This window comes from Miniopterus schreibersii (genome assembly GCF_964146895.1).
Source record: "Miniopterus schreibersii genome assembly, chromosome: 8".
Taxonomy (NCBI): domain Eukaryota; kingdom Metazoa; phylum Chordata; class Mammalia; order Chiroptera; family Miniopteridae; genus Miniopterus; species Miniopterus schreibersii.
Window position 1 is genome coordinate 43,888,109 of NC_138109.1, and position 12,107 is coordinate 43,900,215.

The 12,107-nt window shown below is 35.1% G+C and overlaps 1 protein-coding gene across 1 annotated transcript in view; it reads left to right on the forward strand.

The window, feature by feature from the left end:
* Positions 1 to 12,107, forward strand: part of LRRC7 (leucine rich repeat containing 7) — a 396,137-nt gene that overhangs the window by 287,608 nt on the left and 96,422 nt on the right. Inside the window, exons 12-13 of the mRNA XM_081144600.1 lie at positions 9,241 to 9,370; positions 10,390 to 10,505. Coding sequence (XP_081000726.1) covers positions 9,241 to 9,370; positions 10,390 to 10,505 — 246 coding nt within the window. The remainder of the gene's footprint in view (positions 1 to 9,240; positions 9,371 to 10,389; positions 10,506 to 12,107) is intronic.

The window sequence follows — 12,107 nt, forward strand, 5'->3', positions numbered from 1 at the left end:
TTGCTCTACAGGCAGAGGATCTTCCATAGGAACCTTCTCTCTCTTAGCTTTATTGTCTTGGACAAAAGCAATAAAACCTCAAAACTCTAAATAGATATTTTAATAAGTCATTCCCTCACAGAGGTCAAGCAGAAAGACAACTGGGCTGGTAATGAGAAAATCTAAGTAGCTACACAAAGCTGAGCAAGTTCCTTCTCTATGGGCCTCAGACCCCTAAAGGATAGTGCAAGGAGCACTGGCTTTGGAGTCAAACAGCGTGAGTGTGAATCCTGGCTACACCACTTATTGTGTGAACTTGGACAAATTACTTAACCTTCTTGTTTATATTTTCACCTGAACCTAAAATCTTCCAATTCTTTAATCGAGATGTTTAGTCTATATTATGTCAGTACTCTACATGGAAAATTCCAGTAGTCTACTTACTAGATTGCAGTGATACTGAGAAAATGAATGAACTTTCTTTTAGGTACCTGAGTGCTAAAACCCGTGCTTCTCTCTGTTCCCTACGTGTGGAAGGATACACAAGGAACAGAAGTGTACATGGCTTTGAAAAAAGAACTTGGGGCTAGGGAATCAAGTAAATAGGGACACTGCTTTTATCGTATACACTCCGTGCTTTTTAAAGTTTGTATCCTGTAGCATTATTCTAGTCAAAAAATTAAAAACAAAACACACACACACACAAACCCTTCATTAGATAAAACCCGAATTACTTTACACTAATATTCAAGTTTTTCCATACCTAACGTAGACTGGTGGTTCTCAGCATATGGTCCCCTGATCAGCAACATCAGCCTCAACTGGGAACTTGTTAGAAATCCAAATTCTCAGAGACAACCCAGATCCACTGAATCAGAAACTCTGGATATTGGGCCAGCTATGAATGTTAACAAGCCCATCGGGGGATTTGGAAGCACACTAAATTTCAAGAACCACTATGTAAATTCAGCTACTTTTATAGTTATCAGCTAAGTATCTTCTCAAACCCTGCTCCATTATGCCTACATTAGAATTGCCCCATGTGATGGTTTAAAATGAAGCTGCTATAGAGAAGTTAATCAAAGCGGTTGGTTGGTTGGCTCTGGAGCTAGACCTTCTGGGTTCAAAACCTGGCTCTTTGATGTGCTGTTGGGTAACGTGGAGCCTTAGATTTCTCCTCAGTAAAACGGAAGCCATAATAATCATGCCCACCTCTGGAAAATGTTGTGAGGACTAGATGTGTTAATAAATGGAAAGTGCTTGCAGGTTCTATGAATGTTTTTTGCTTTTTTTTTTTTTTTTAATAAAAAAAAATTATTGACTTAGTTTATTTGAAATTCTTGGATTTGGATTTCCAGAAATAAGTTTAGTGTTTTTACAATTTAATTATTTTCCCTTCTGCGCACCTAAACCACTGCAGCTTCCTCCTCTAAATTAAAAGCTCTAGTTCACTACAAATAGACCAGAATTTCCTAAATTATATTCCTTGAAACAGTCACTACTTGAGATTTTAATAGCTATGAAGAAAAGTTGCATGAACAAATAAGTGTTGGGAACTCTGTACACTAGATAGAGAACACTCTAACTTATGATATTTTTCCATTTATGTCAGTCTCATTTATCTTCGTATCATCATTTAACTTTTCAATTATTTTTCCAATATAGAATATAGACCCCTTGTGGGCTGGGATCACATCTTGAGCATGTTGAATCTCTTCCATTGTACCAAGCAGTATGGCACCAGGGAATGTTTGCAGGACTGGGAACTGATTTCAGTCTTGGCTTCTTCACTCATTAACTAACTGACCTTAGACATGTCACTTTGCATCTCAGAGCTGCAGTTTTCTCACCTGTAAAATGAAAATAATTATACAACTGAGAGGTTGTTTTGAGACTTAGTGTTGCTAGCCTTCAATAAATTATACCAGTCATTAATAGACATTTATTTATTGATTGTTGCTTATTTTTATCTGTGTGAGGATAGTTATATAATATGAATGAAACATCCACTTCTTAAAAGGAAAAATGTTTTCTACTTATTTGCAAATATGATAATAATGCATTCTCTTACTCTACTCAAGCTATCATAACAAAAAGTTAAGAAATCTCTCAGTATCCTAACTTGAAGCATATGGAATCTTTTTTTTGTAAAGGTCATTTGCAATGAGCCAAGTTATTTTCTACTCAGAAGTTACAGATCTGTTCACTAAATACTTTCAAACAGTTTTTTGAATTGGAGTGAAATTTTCTCCTATAATAAAAAAATTACAGATTTTTAAAAAATATATCTTTATTGACTTCAGAGAGGAAGGGAGAAAGAGAGAGACAGAAACATCAACGATGAGAGAGTCATTGATCGGCTGCCCCCTGCACGCCCCCGACTGGGGATCAAGCCCGCAACCCGGGCATGTGCCCTGACTGGGAATCGAACCCCGATCTCCTGGATCCTAGGTCGATGCTCAGCTGCTGAGCCACACTCGTTCAGGCTACAGATTTTTTGAAATAAATCTACTTAACTTCCCAAACAGTCCAAAGAAAGGCAAAGGTTAATAATTAATTTGGAAAGAAGGGAGAATCAAGTGAAATGAAAAGTATAACATCCATACAATGATGATAACTGCTCAAAATCAGTTAGATATTTCAAAGGTAAATATTTCTAAATGATGAACTATTCTTAGTGGCTAGTTTCCATCACAATTTGACTGAATTCTGCTTAGACTCTAGGATTTAGTACAACTGGGTGAGTTTTACTTAGTAATTTATTTCCACTATTTAGAAGCAGCCCAAGTAACTTATATTAATGAGAAAATTAAGGATGGAATATAAAAGTTGATTCCTAGCCTAAATGAAATGTAATCAATTTTATAATCTCTGAAAATAAAGATAATAGCAAAGTTACGTAGTATTCCTTATGTGCCCATTCTGAGTGCTTCACATGTATTAACTCCTCTGCATGTATTTGGTCCTTACAACACATGGTTAAGTACTGGTATCACCCCCTTGGGACCAGTGATGAAACTGAGGTACAGAGTAATTCGATAATTTGATGAGGACATTGCCACAAGTAATTGCTGGAGTCCAGACTCCATCCCAGCTGGCTGGCTACAGTTTGGTCTCAAACCCTGGGCTATTCCGGCACCTTTAGGCAGTAGCTTGTGTTTCCAAACAAATTTTATATCTTTCTCTTTAATTATTATATCCCTTTCAACTAAATCTCTGCTAATACAATTACAATTCTTCACAGTCATCTGAAATTTGTCCAGCTCTCATGTCTTACTAATAAATACTAGTAATTTTACATTTTGTCTACTGAGAGATTTTATTTACATGAGTCAACCCATTTTAAAAAGGAAATGTCACAGCCCTGGCTGGGTGGCCCTGTTGGTGGAGTATTATCCCCTACACCAAAAGGCTGCAGGTTCAATTCCTAGTCACGGCACATACCTAGGTTGTGGGTTCGGTCCCGTCAGGGCAGTAACTGATAGATGTTTCTCTCTCACATCAATATATTTCTCTCTCTCTCTCCCTTTCTTTCTCTTTAAAAAAAAAAAAATCTATTAAAAAAAAAGCATATTCTCGGGTAGGAATTTTTTAAAAAAGAAAATATCACAAGATAATTTTTACATGTTTCAGAAACAGATTGTTCAAAATTTGTTTTTTTAGGGTTCCTTAGCATGCATTTAATCCTCATGAAACTTCATATTAGGCATTACCAACCAATTTTACAGATGAAAAATTTCATTAATAGTAAAGTTCACTCAGTTTTTAAGTGGCCACACTAAAATTGGAACCCATGCCTGTCTGAATATTTTGCACTGAATTATATTCTGTTAAGAGTTAAAAGTGAACTAAGAAAGTGAAGCCCAAAGCCATTTATTTTTATGTTTATTAGTATCTACATTAATAGAAGATATAATGGCTTCTGATGGTCATAAATGCTGTTCAAGTGAAATTGTGGATTGTCTGTGAAACATATTCACAGTCCCTATTAGCTAAGTAATTGAGGGTTAATGAGACAGTACGATCTTCCCAACCAAGACTAATTCATGGAGACTAAACTAAAGAAGAGAAAAATGGAAGGAATATTTTTTAGAAAATTAAGTCAATACTATTGTTTCATTTCAAGCATTACTACCTCCAGTTCTGACACTCGTACCGATACATGAAGAAAGGCAAAGCCTTACTAAACACAACTCTTGTAATATTTATGTGGATTTGAGCTGTTATTGACATGGGGGGGGGGTGTTTAAACGTTACTCTTAAAGTGCTTGCAAGGGCTTTATTTAAAGCCTTGCGACTTAATGTGTGGTCCCAGGACCAGCAGCATCCACATCAACTAGAAGCTTGTTACAAATGCTGGATCTGGGCACCATCCCAAACCACCGAATCTGCACTTTAGCAGTTCTGGTGATTCATATGTACACTGAAGTTTGGGAAACAGTGCTTTACAGTACTTTATACCTTCTTGGCAGCTTTTTTTCACTTTGAATGGTATCATAATAGACTACAGATAAAACTACAAAATAAGGTAACTTTCAGTCTTTTTTTAATATGTTTTTTTGGGGGGTTTTAGAGAGAGAGGGAGAAAGAGAGAGAGACATCGATGCGAAAGAGCAACATGGATGAGCTGCCTCCTGCACACGCCTGCTGGGGTGAGCCCGCCACCCAGGCACGTGCCCGTGACCTTCTAGCGCGTGGGAGGACGCTCACCTGAGCCACACCCGCCATGGTGGTTTTTGGGGTTTTTTGGGCACAAAGTATAATGAATGTATTTTATTTATTTATTGGGATACAATTGACATAAAACATATTAGTTTCAGGTGTGCACCATAATGATTCGCTGTTTGTATATATTGCGAAATGATTACTACAGTAAGTCTAGTTAACATCCGTCACCATACAGTTACAATTTTTTCTTGTGATTAGGACTTCGAGATATGCAATACAGTAGTTATGCTGTTCATTACATTTTCAAGACAATGATTTTATAAGTGGAAATTTGTGCCTTTCGACCACCTTCCCCCATCTGCCCAACCATCCTTCATCCTTCAACTGGCAGCGACCAGTCCGCTCTCGGTGTCTGTTTGCTCCGGTGTGTTTGTCGGTTTGTTTTTAGCTTCCACACATAAGTGAGATTATATGGTATTGTCTTTCTCTGAGTTTTTTCACTTTCTTGGTCTATGCCAGTGATAATCTGAGTAAATGTGATACACCTGTATTCATATAGATCTGGTATTAAAATACCTCAGGTGATTTCTAACAACATAGCCATTAATAAAGTCAGTTGGATTGTTGAATTATGAAATAGAATCTCTTGAATTTCAGAGATCATTGAAGAGTGTGTGTTTTGCACCTAGTAGCTTTTCTCTGTATCTCAGAGATATAAAATACTCTCAGGCTATAAATTATGAATTCAGTATATCCATGGTACAGGGAAAATGCTGTCTTTTTAATGCAGGAAGTTCTTGCTTTGCACAGTCAGTCGGGGAGACTGTGGAAACAGCCACTCTGCAAGCTGAAACTGCAAAACAGTCATAATCAATGAGCAAAATTATGATTGTTCTGACCAAAGCTCTTTCAAAACATTTTTTAAAACATTAAACACTTTTACAGTAGGTTATAAATGTATAGGGAAATGGAAAAATAGTAAAACCAATATTTATTTAGCGTACTGTCATCGTAAGCATTAGGAACATCGAGAATTACAATGCCTTATTTATTTTGTGGGGGGAAAACTATCAAGATTAATTTGAACAATTCTTGCCTTCTTTTCATCATGTAAATTATAATTCAGGGTGAACATTTTTTCTATGAGGCAGTGAATTGTAATACTCCTTTTCAAGCTTGGACTCGCTTCCAAACTTTTATTCTTCATGCTTTCACGAAACATCTCTGAGAGTTCCCTGAATGTGAAGTTCATGACCAGCGTCACTGGGACATCATCACTTTCCTCATTTATGTCAACAGGTTTGCCTTCACTGAATTCTGCTGGCAGCATATCTACAGTCTCTCAAACAGTGACAGGCAAATTTCAACAGCTGGCCTTTTCTTCTATAACTATTTAAGTTTGATTCAAATCCTACAAAGTTATTTGCACAATGTGCTAAAAGTCTCTGCTATACTGCACCCATGTGACTTGCTGTTCCTTCCTGCCGTGATGCTTGAATGTTTTCAGTCACATGCTTTATGTCATTATTTCTTCCAAAACACAGCTAAAGATAACGTGGCATCAATAGCCTATTCAAAAGCATGTGTAAGATGATAGGTTTTCAAAGTTGAAATAATTCCTTGGTTCATTAGTTGGATTAATGAAGTTGTTCTTGGTGATAAAAAGCAAACCTTCACATTTTCATTTAAATCCCCCAAAGAATTAGGATGACCAAGATTATTATCCAACAGTAGTAGTGCTTTAAATGTTCAATTATTGTGCCTGTAGTGTCCCTCTACTGCTGATTGACAAGTAGGCAACACAGGTATGTTATTTACTGTCCATGTGTGAACTGAGTAACGCTGTGCAGTGACTGATCACTGACAGACTTTGAAAGAAATAATGTGATTAGTCACTGGTCATGATGAGCATCTGTTATTTGCCCTGTGATTGATAGACTGAAGAGTTAGCAGTGAAGTTTATATTTTACACAGTTACTCACAGTTAGTATGGGAGGTAACTGAAATTTGAGCCCTGTTGTTGAGGAACTATTATTATTTAATGAAACCATAACAACTGAAACCTGTGCATATCAGAACTATGCAAAATAAGGACAGCCTTACTGTGTGACTCAAGACTAACTTCAAGACATGTTTTTATGAAAGAAAGAAGAAATAAGATACTTTATATTTTTAATTGTTTATTTGTCTTCTACCAGAAACATACACCAGAAATTTTTATTTTAAAAAATCCCTTTTACTTTTATGACCACTTGCTGAGTGCATGAGAGCAAACCATTGATAGAAATGTCTTTTAATAAATTCTACCACCCAGCTGGCGTGGCTCAGAGGTTGAGCATCAACCTACGACCAAGGAGATCAAGGTTCAATTCCCGGTCAGGGCACATTCCCGATTCCCAGCAGGGGGTGTGCAGGAGGCAACCAATCAATGACTCCCATCATTGTGTTTCTCTCTCTCTCTCTCTCTCTCTCTCCCTTCCTCCCTCTGAAATCAATAAAAATATATTCAAAAATAAACTCTACAAAATTTATTAAGTGCATTATGTGTAAGACACTGTGCTAGACTTTTTTTAGAAACAAACTGTTATGGGTTTCCTAAATACAATGATTCTGTGGCCACCAACACACACACACACAGCCACACAGCTATGCACACCTGGCACCCAGTGACATGACCACCTCTGCATATGGGGGTTTCAAAGGATTTAGAAACAAATGTATTAGGGTTCACTAGTACAAAGAAAATATATATCTTAAGTATGTATTTTATGACAGGTACTGTGCTAAATTTTTTACTTATAATAGTTCATGAAATACTCAGAGCAACTACATGAGGCATGAACTATTAGTATCCTCACTGCAGATATAAAGAAATTAAGGCTTAGAGAAGAGTTATATAACCAGTCTATGTTAAAAAAAAAAAAAAAAATCATTTAAGCAGCACTTGCCAAAGAGATAATACTGAAAGCTGAATGCTGTTTTACCACATCTGGTTGTTGAAGCTCTTACAGATCATAGATAGTGAGTTACTTTGATCAGTGTCAGACTTGACCTGACTGAATTCATTTCTTTTTGACTCATGGATAATGGGACTTGATATACCTAACAGACTTGTGAACTTATTTCACCCTGTACATAATGTGCATTTTTAATCCTTAATTAGTATAACCCACTGTTAACACCCCCTTTTGGCACTTAACTTTTCCACTCAGAGCACTACCCAGTGAATTTCTTCCCTGGTACATTCTCCTGCCTAGCAAGTAAATTAAGTCAGCTTTCATTTTTGAGCTGTGGGTTTTGTTTTGTTTTGTTTTTTTGATACCCAAGATAATACATCTACTAATTGACAGAGCTTGAGCACAAACCCATTCTGACTGACTTAAAACCCACATGCTTAATCTCTGTGTAAACTAAGTGATGGGAGTAAATGGCAGTCAAACCAGCTAGTTCCAGGATATAAAAAAAGAAGTTGATTCTACAGTCTAGTCCAGCAGACTCTAATTCATTCTTCTCTTTACAAGGGCAAGACTGTCCCCCTTGGGGTTCCTTCCTATTACAGTAATAACAATGATATGAGTGGTGATGACAATGTAATAAGGTTAACAACATCATCAATGACAACCTAAATACAGCTAGTGCTTCCTCTGTGCCAGGCCCTCTTCCTTTCCCGGCTGTCTCAGACCAGCCATCAGAAGGGCTCGTTCCCTGGTGATAACTTGCGTGTGCTTTCATACAGTTCCTTTCTGTAGATCTGGGGTCAAGCTGCCTAAGTATGGAGTGGTAGTGATTGTGACAAACGAGAACTGTGGCCAGAGGCCGCAGCCATTACTCTATTTCCGTGACTTTTCCAGTATTGCCAGATCTTCCCCTTTTTAAAGAGGTACCAAAAGTCTGGGTCATTATGTCGAGTTTACCACTTTTTAAAAATACTATGTAAACCAAACAGAACACATGTGCCGGTTGAAATGAGCCCTGAGGCAAGGTGATACACTGGACCATGCTGTCTGCATTTAGGTTTCAGCTTTCCTGCTGTGTGTGGCCTTGCGCAAGTTACTTCACTTCGTTAAGCTGCATTTCCTTGTCTGTAAAATGGATTTTAAAATAATAGGTATAGAATTGTTGTTAGCAAAAGATGAGTTATTTATATCTCCAAAATGCTTAGTGAAATACCTAGCATTTAATCAGTATTTTCTTGTTACTGTCTGGCCCCCTCTACTCTCCTTTCTTGGACCAGCCTCCTACCTGCCAGTTATATGTATTCATTCCAAGGACATACATTATGAACATCTGACTATAAATGGCATCTACATTGTATTAAAAAAAAAAAAAAAAGTCTCTTCTTTCCAATGGCTGTTAAATGACAGGTGAATTTAGAAGGGGTGGCGGGGGAAATAAACTATATTTCTTTTTCCAAATGGAACCACTTAGTAAATGGTATTGAATCACTTGGCTAAACTGATAAAAATACATTTATATAAATTATGCAGTCACTAGATAAATAACTTTTTTGCTGAATTTGGATATGTGGCTTTTTCAAAACTTTTTTTCCATCTGGCATTTTAAAATGTCTAACTAATGTATTTATCTTTTCAGTTTATCTTTATTAGAAGAATTTGACTGTAGCTGTAATGAACTGGAGTCACTACCGTCTACTGTTGGCTACCTTCATAGTCTTCGAACATTAGCAGTCGATGAGAATTTTCTTCCAGAATTACCCAGAGAAGTGAGGAATGAACTTGTTTCTATTAATTAACCTCTAATGATTCTGTTTTAGGATTAAATCTTAACAGCTGCAAAGGCATTTTAGATTTATGAGTTGAGATTTGAATATATATAGGAATTGTCCATGTATATATTTGTTAATCACTCTCTCTTAAATGACAAGTGATAAGTTTGTATATTGAACCGTGAAAATGCATTTACTTAAGCATTACTTGCAAAGAAGAGTAATAAAATATTGTAAATTAATTAATGCTAAGGAACATAATTTTGAGTAATTTAATTTATATATTTTGCTTTTAAGAAGAGCAATAAATAACATTTTGAGATCATTATATTTCCATTCCTAAGGTGAAAGATTTTTAATGTTAGTAATTTTTTTTAAGTATCATGTTGCAAAACAATATTATTTTACCTTCTGGATACACCAAGAGGTTCTGTTTGTTTTTATCTCTAAATAGGAGCTTTATTTATTAATGTCAAGGAAAAAGCGTGAAGTATACTTTCAATTTAACATTTTCTACAAAACACTTCCATAACAAAGGAACAATAATCCATATATTATTTTAGAGCCAAAAATTATGAGTAAAAATGACAAATACCATTGTAATATGAAATAAAACTAACTTTGCCAAAGAAATGTCAAGTACTTCACTTTTTGAATATGTATGATCTATTATAAACATAGCTATATTAGTAGTCACTTGGATGGGCAACAACAATGACTTATAAAAACAATTAAGTATTCTAATAATAAAATTTCAAAGAAAATTCTTCCTTCTTGATATGTAAAAGTATACGAGATATATGTTGCCTTAATATCTAAAGCAATATACATATGATACACACATATTTCAAAGAGTGAGATTATAAAAAATAAAACAATACACATATTAAGAGAATCTTAAAAGTGATAAGAAATTTGTAAATTAATCAAATTGTTTTAAAAATTATAAATATTAATTTAAAAAATATTGTCTACACTGTGATTCTTTACTGTTTTGCTGTTGTTGTTACCTATAGATTGGAAGCTGTAAGAATGTAACAGTTATGTCTCTACGCTCCAATAAACTGGAATTTCTTCCTGAAGAGATTGGACAGATGCAGAAACTAAGAGTCTTAAATTTGAGTGACAACAGGTATTTCTGCAACATCACAATCATATATGAGTTACTACTAAAAGCAAATTATTGTTTCTTGTTAATAATTTTGGAAACATAATCTATGTAAAGTGTGTGTGAAGTACAGGGAATGCAAATAACGTAAATATGCAAATATTCATTTAGAAAATGCAGAAGCTAATTTATTTTTAGAGATCTTTCAAATTATTATTTGATTATGTTAAAATTATATATTATGTTGTATTTTAAATTTATAAAATTTATACACCCAAATTCATATACCGAAATCCTCCCATATGCATATTATGAAGACATGGAAAATAATTGAAATTAAAACCTATAAAATTGATTAATAAAATTATGTGCATAGATATGAATGTATGCAGGCATATATGGTTTCACATATACTTTTATGTCTTCAGTAAATTAAATGGACAATGTGCATATAGTCAACAACACCAGAATAGTAAAAATATTGCCTGGAAGCTAATCCTAAGTAGTCATAAGGTTTGGACATTATGGTGAGGACAACCAAATGGTCATTTAGTCATGTTCAGAGCAGGACCAAAAAAAGAAAGGATGTCACAAAAGTGTTATGTTGGTGGGTGGGGAAAAAGGAAAAGTAAAACTGCAATTCATCTTTGTTTTCACCACAATTATCCATAAATAGGAAAGGATAAGAAAAATTTGACTAATGATAACTGCTAAGAAGATAGGTGATTGCAGAATAGAATGCTTGAACTCTGTTTTCAATAAGTTTCAGTCAGACTAATAACATGAGAAACTGAGAGGATTTGCAACAAAACTCTCAAAATTAGTTTGTATGGAATCATGAAGCATGTTCAGGTTCTGAAAGTTTCACTAAGTGTGGGAGATCTCGTTTGTTTATTAGTTTAAGAAAAATACAATAATGTAAATTTCAAAAACCATTCACTTAGTAGCTCACTAATAGTCACATGTAAGAGAATAAAACATTTTAATAAAAGGTTTGGGATTTTATTTTTAAAATCAGGGTAACAAAGAAGCTTTATAGCTTGGTGCAACAAAAGTAAGGCATGTCAAACCAACCTCGTTTCCTATTTTGACTGGGTTACCAGGCAGAAAAATGAGGGAAATGCTTTGAATGTTGTGCCTGATTTTCAGCAAAACATTTTTCAAAATTTCCTAATTACATTCGTGTGAGTAGGATTAAAACAGATCATGGAGATATCATAGGAAGATGGAGTCCCAGTGGATTCAGTTACAGTCCCCCAATGGAACCAAGCTCCATTGTCACCTGGAGGGAGAGTTTCATGATGAGCTATAGAAGACTCTCTTAAATTCTTGTTTTGCTCAACTTTTATACATTAATAATCTGCATAATGATATAAAAATGTTTATCAAATATTTTTAAATGATTCATAGTTAATACTATTAATGGAGTTATTTATTCAACAAATACAGCATACTTGAGTACCTACCAACCATGTGACAGACACATTGCTAGATGTGAGTGCAAAATATATGAATAACATACTGAGACTCTCATAATATCAGGAATTTAAATATTTTATCAGGCCAGAAATGTAAGCTAAATTCATCTCCTAATACCATGACTGAAACAGTATATGGCCAAATTAA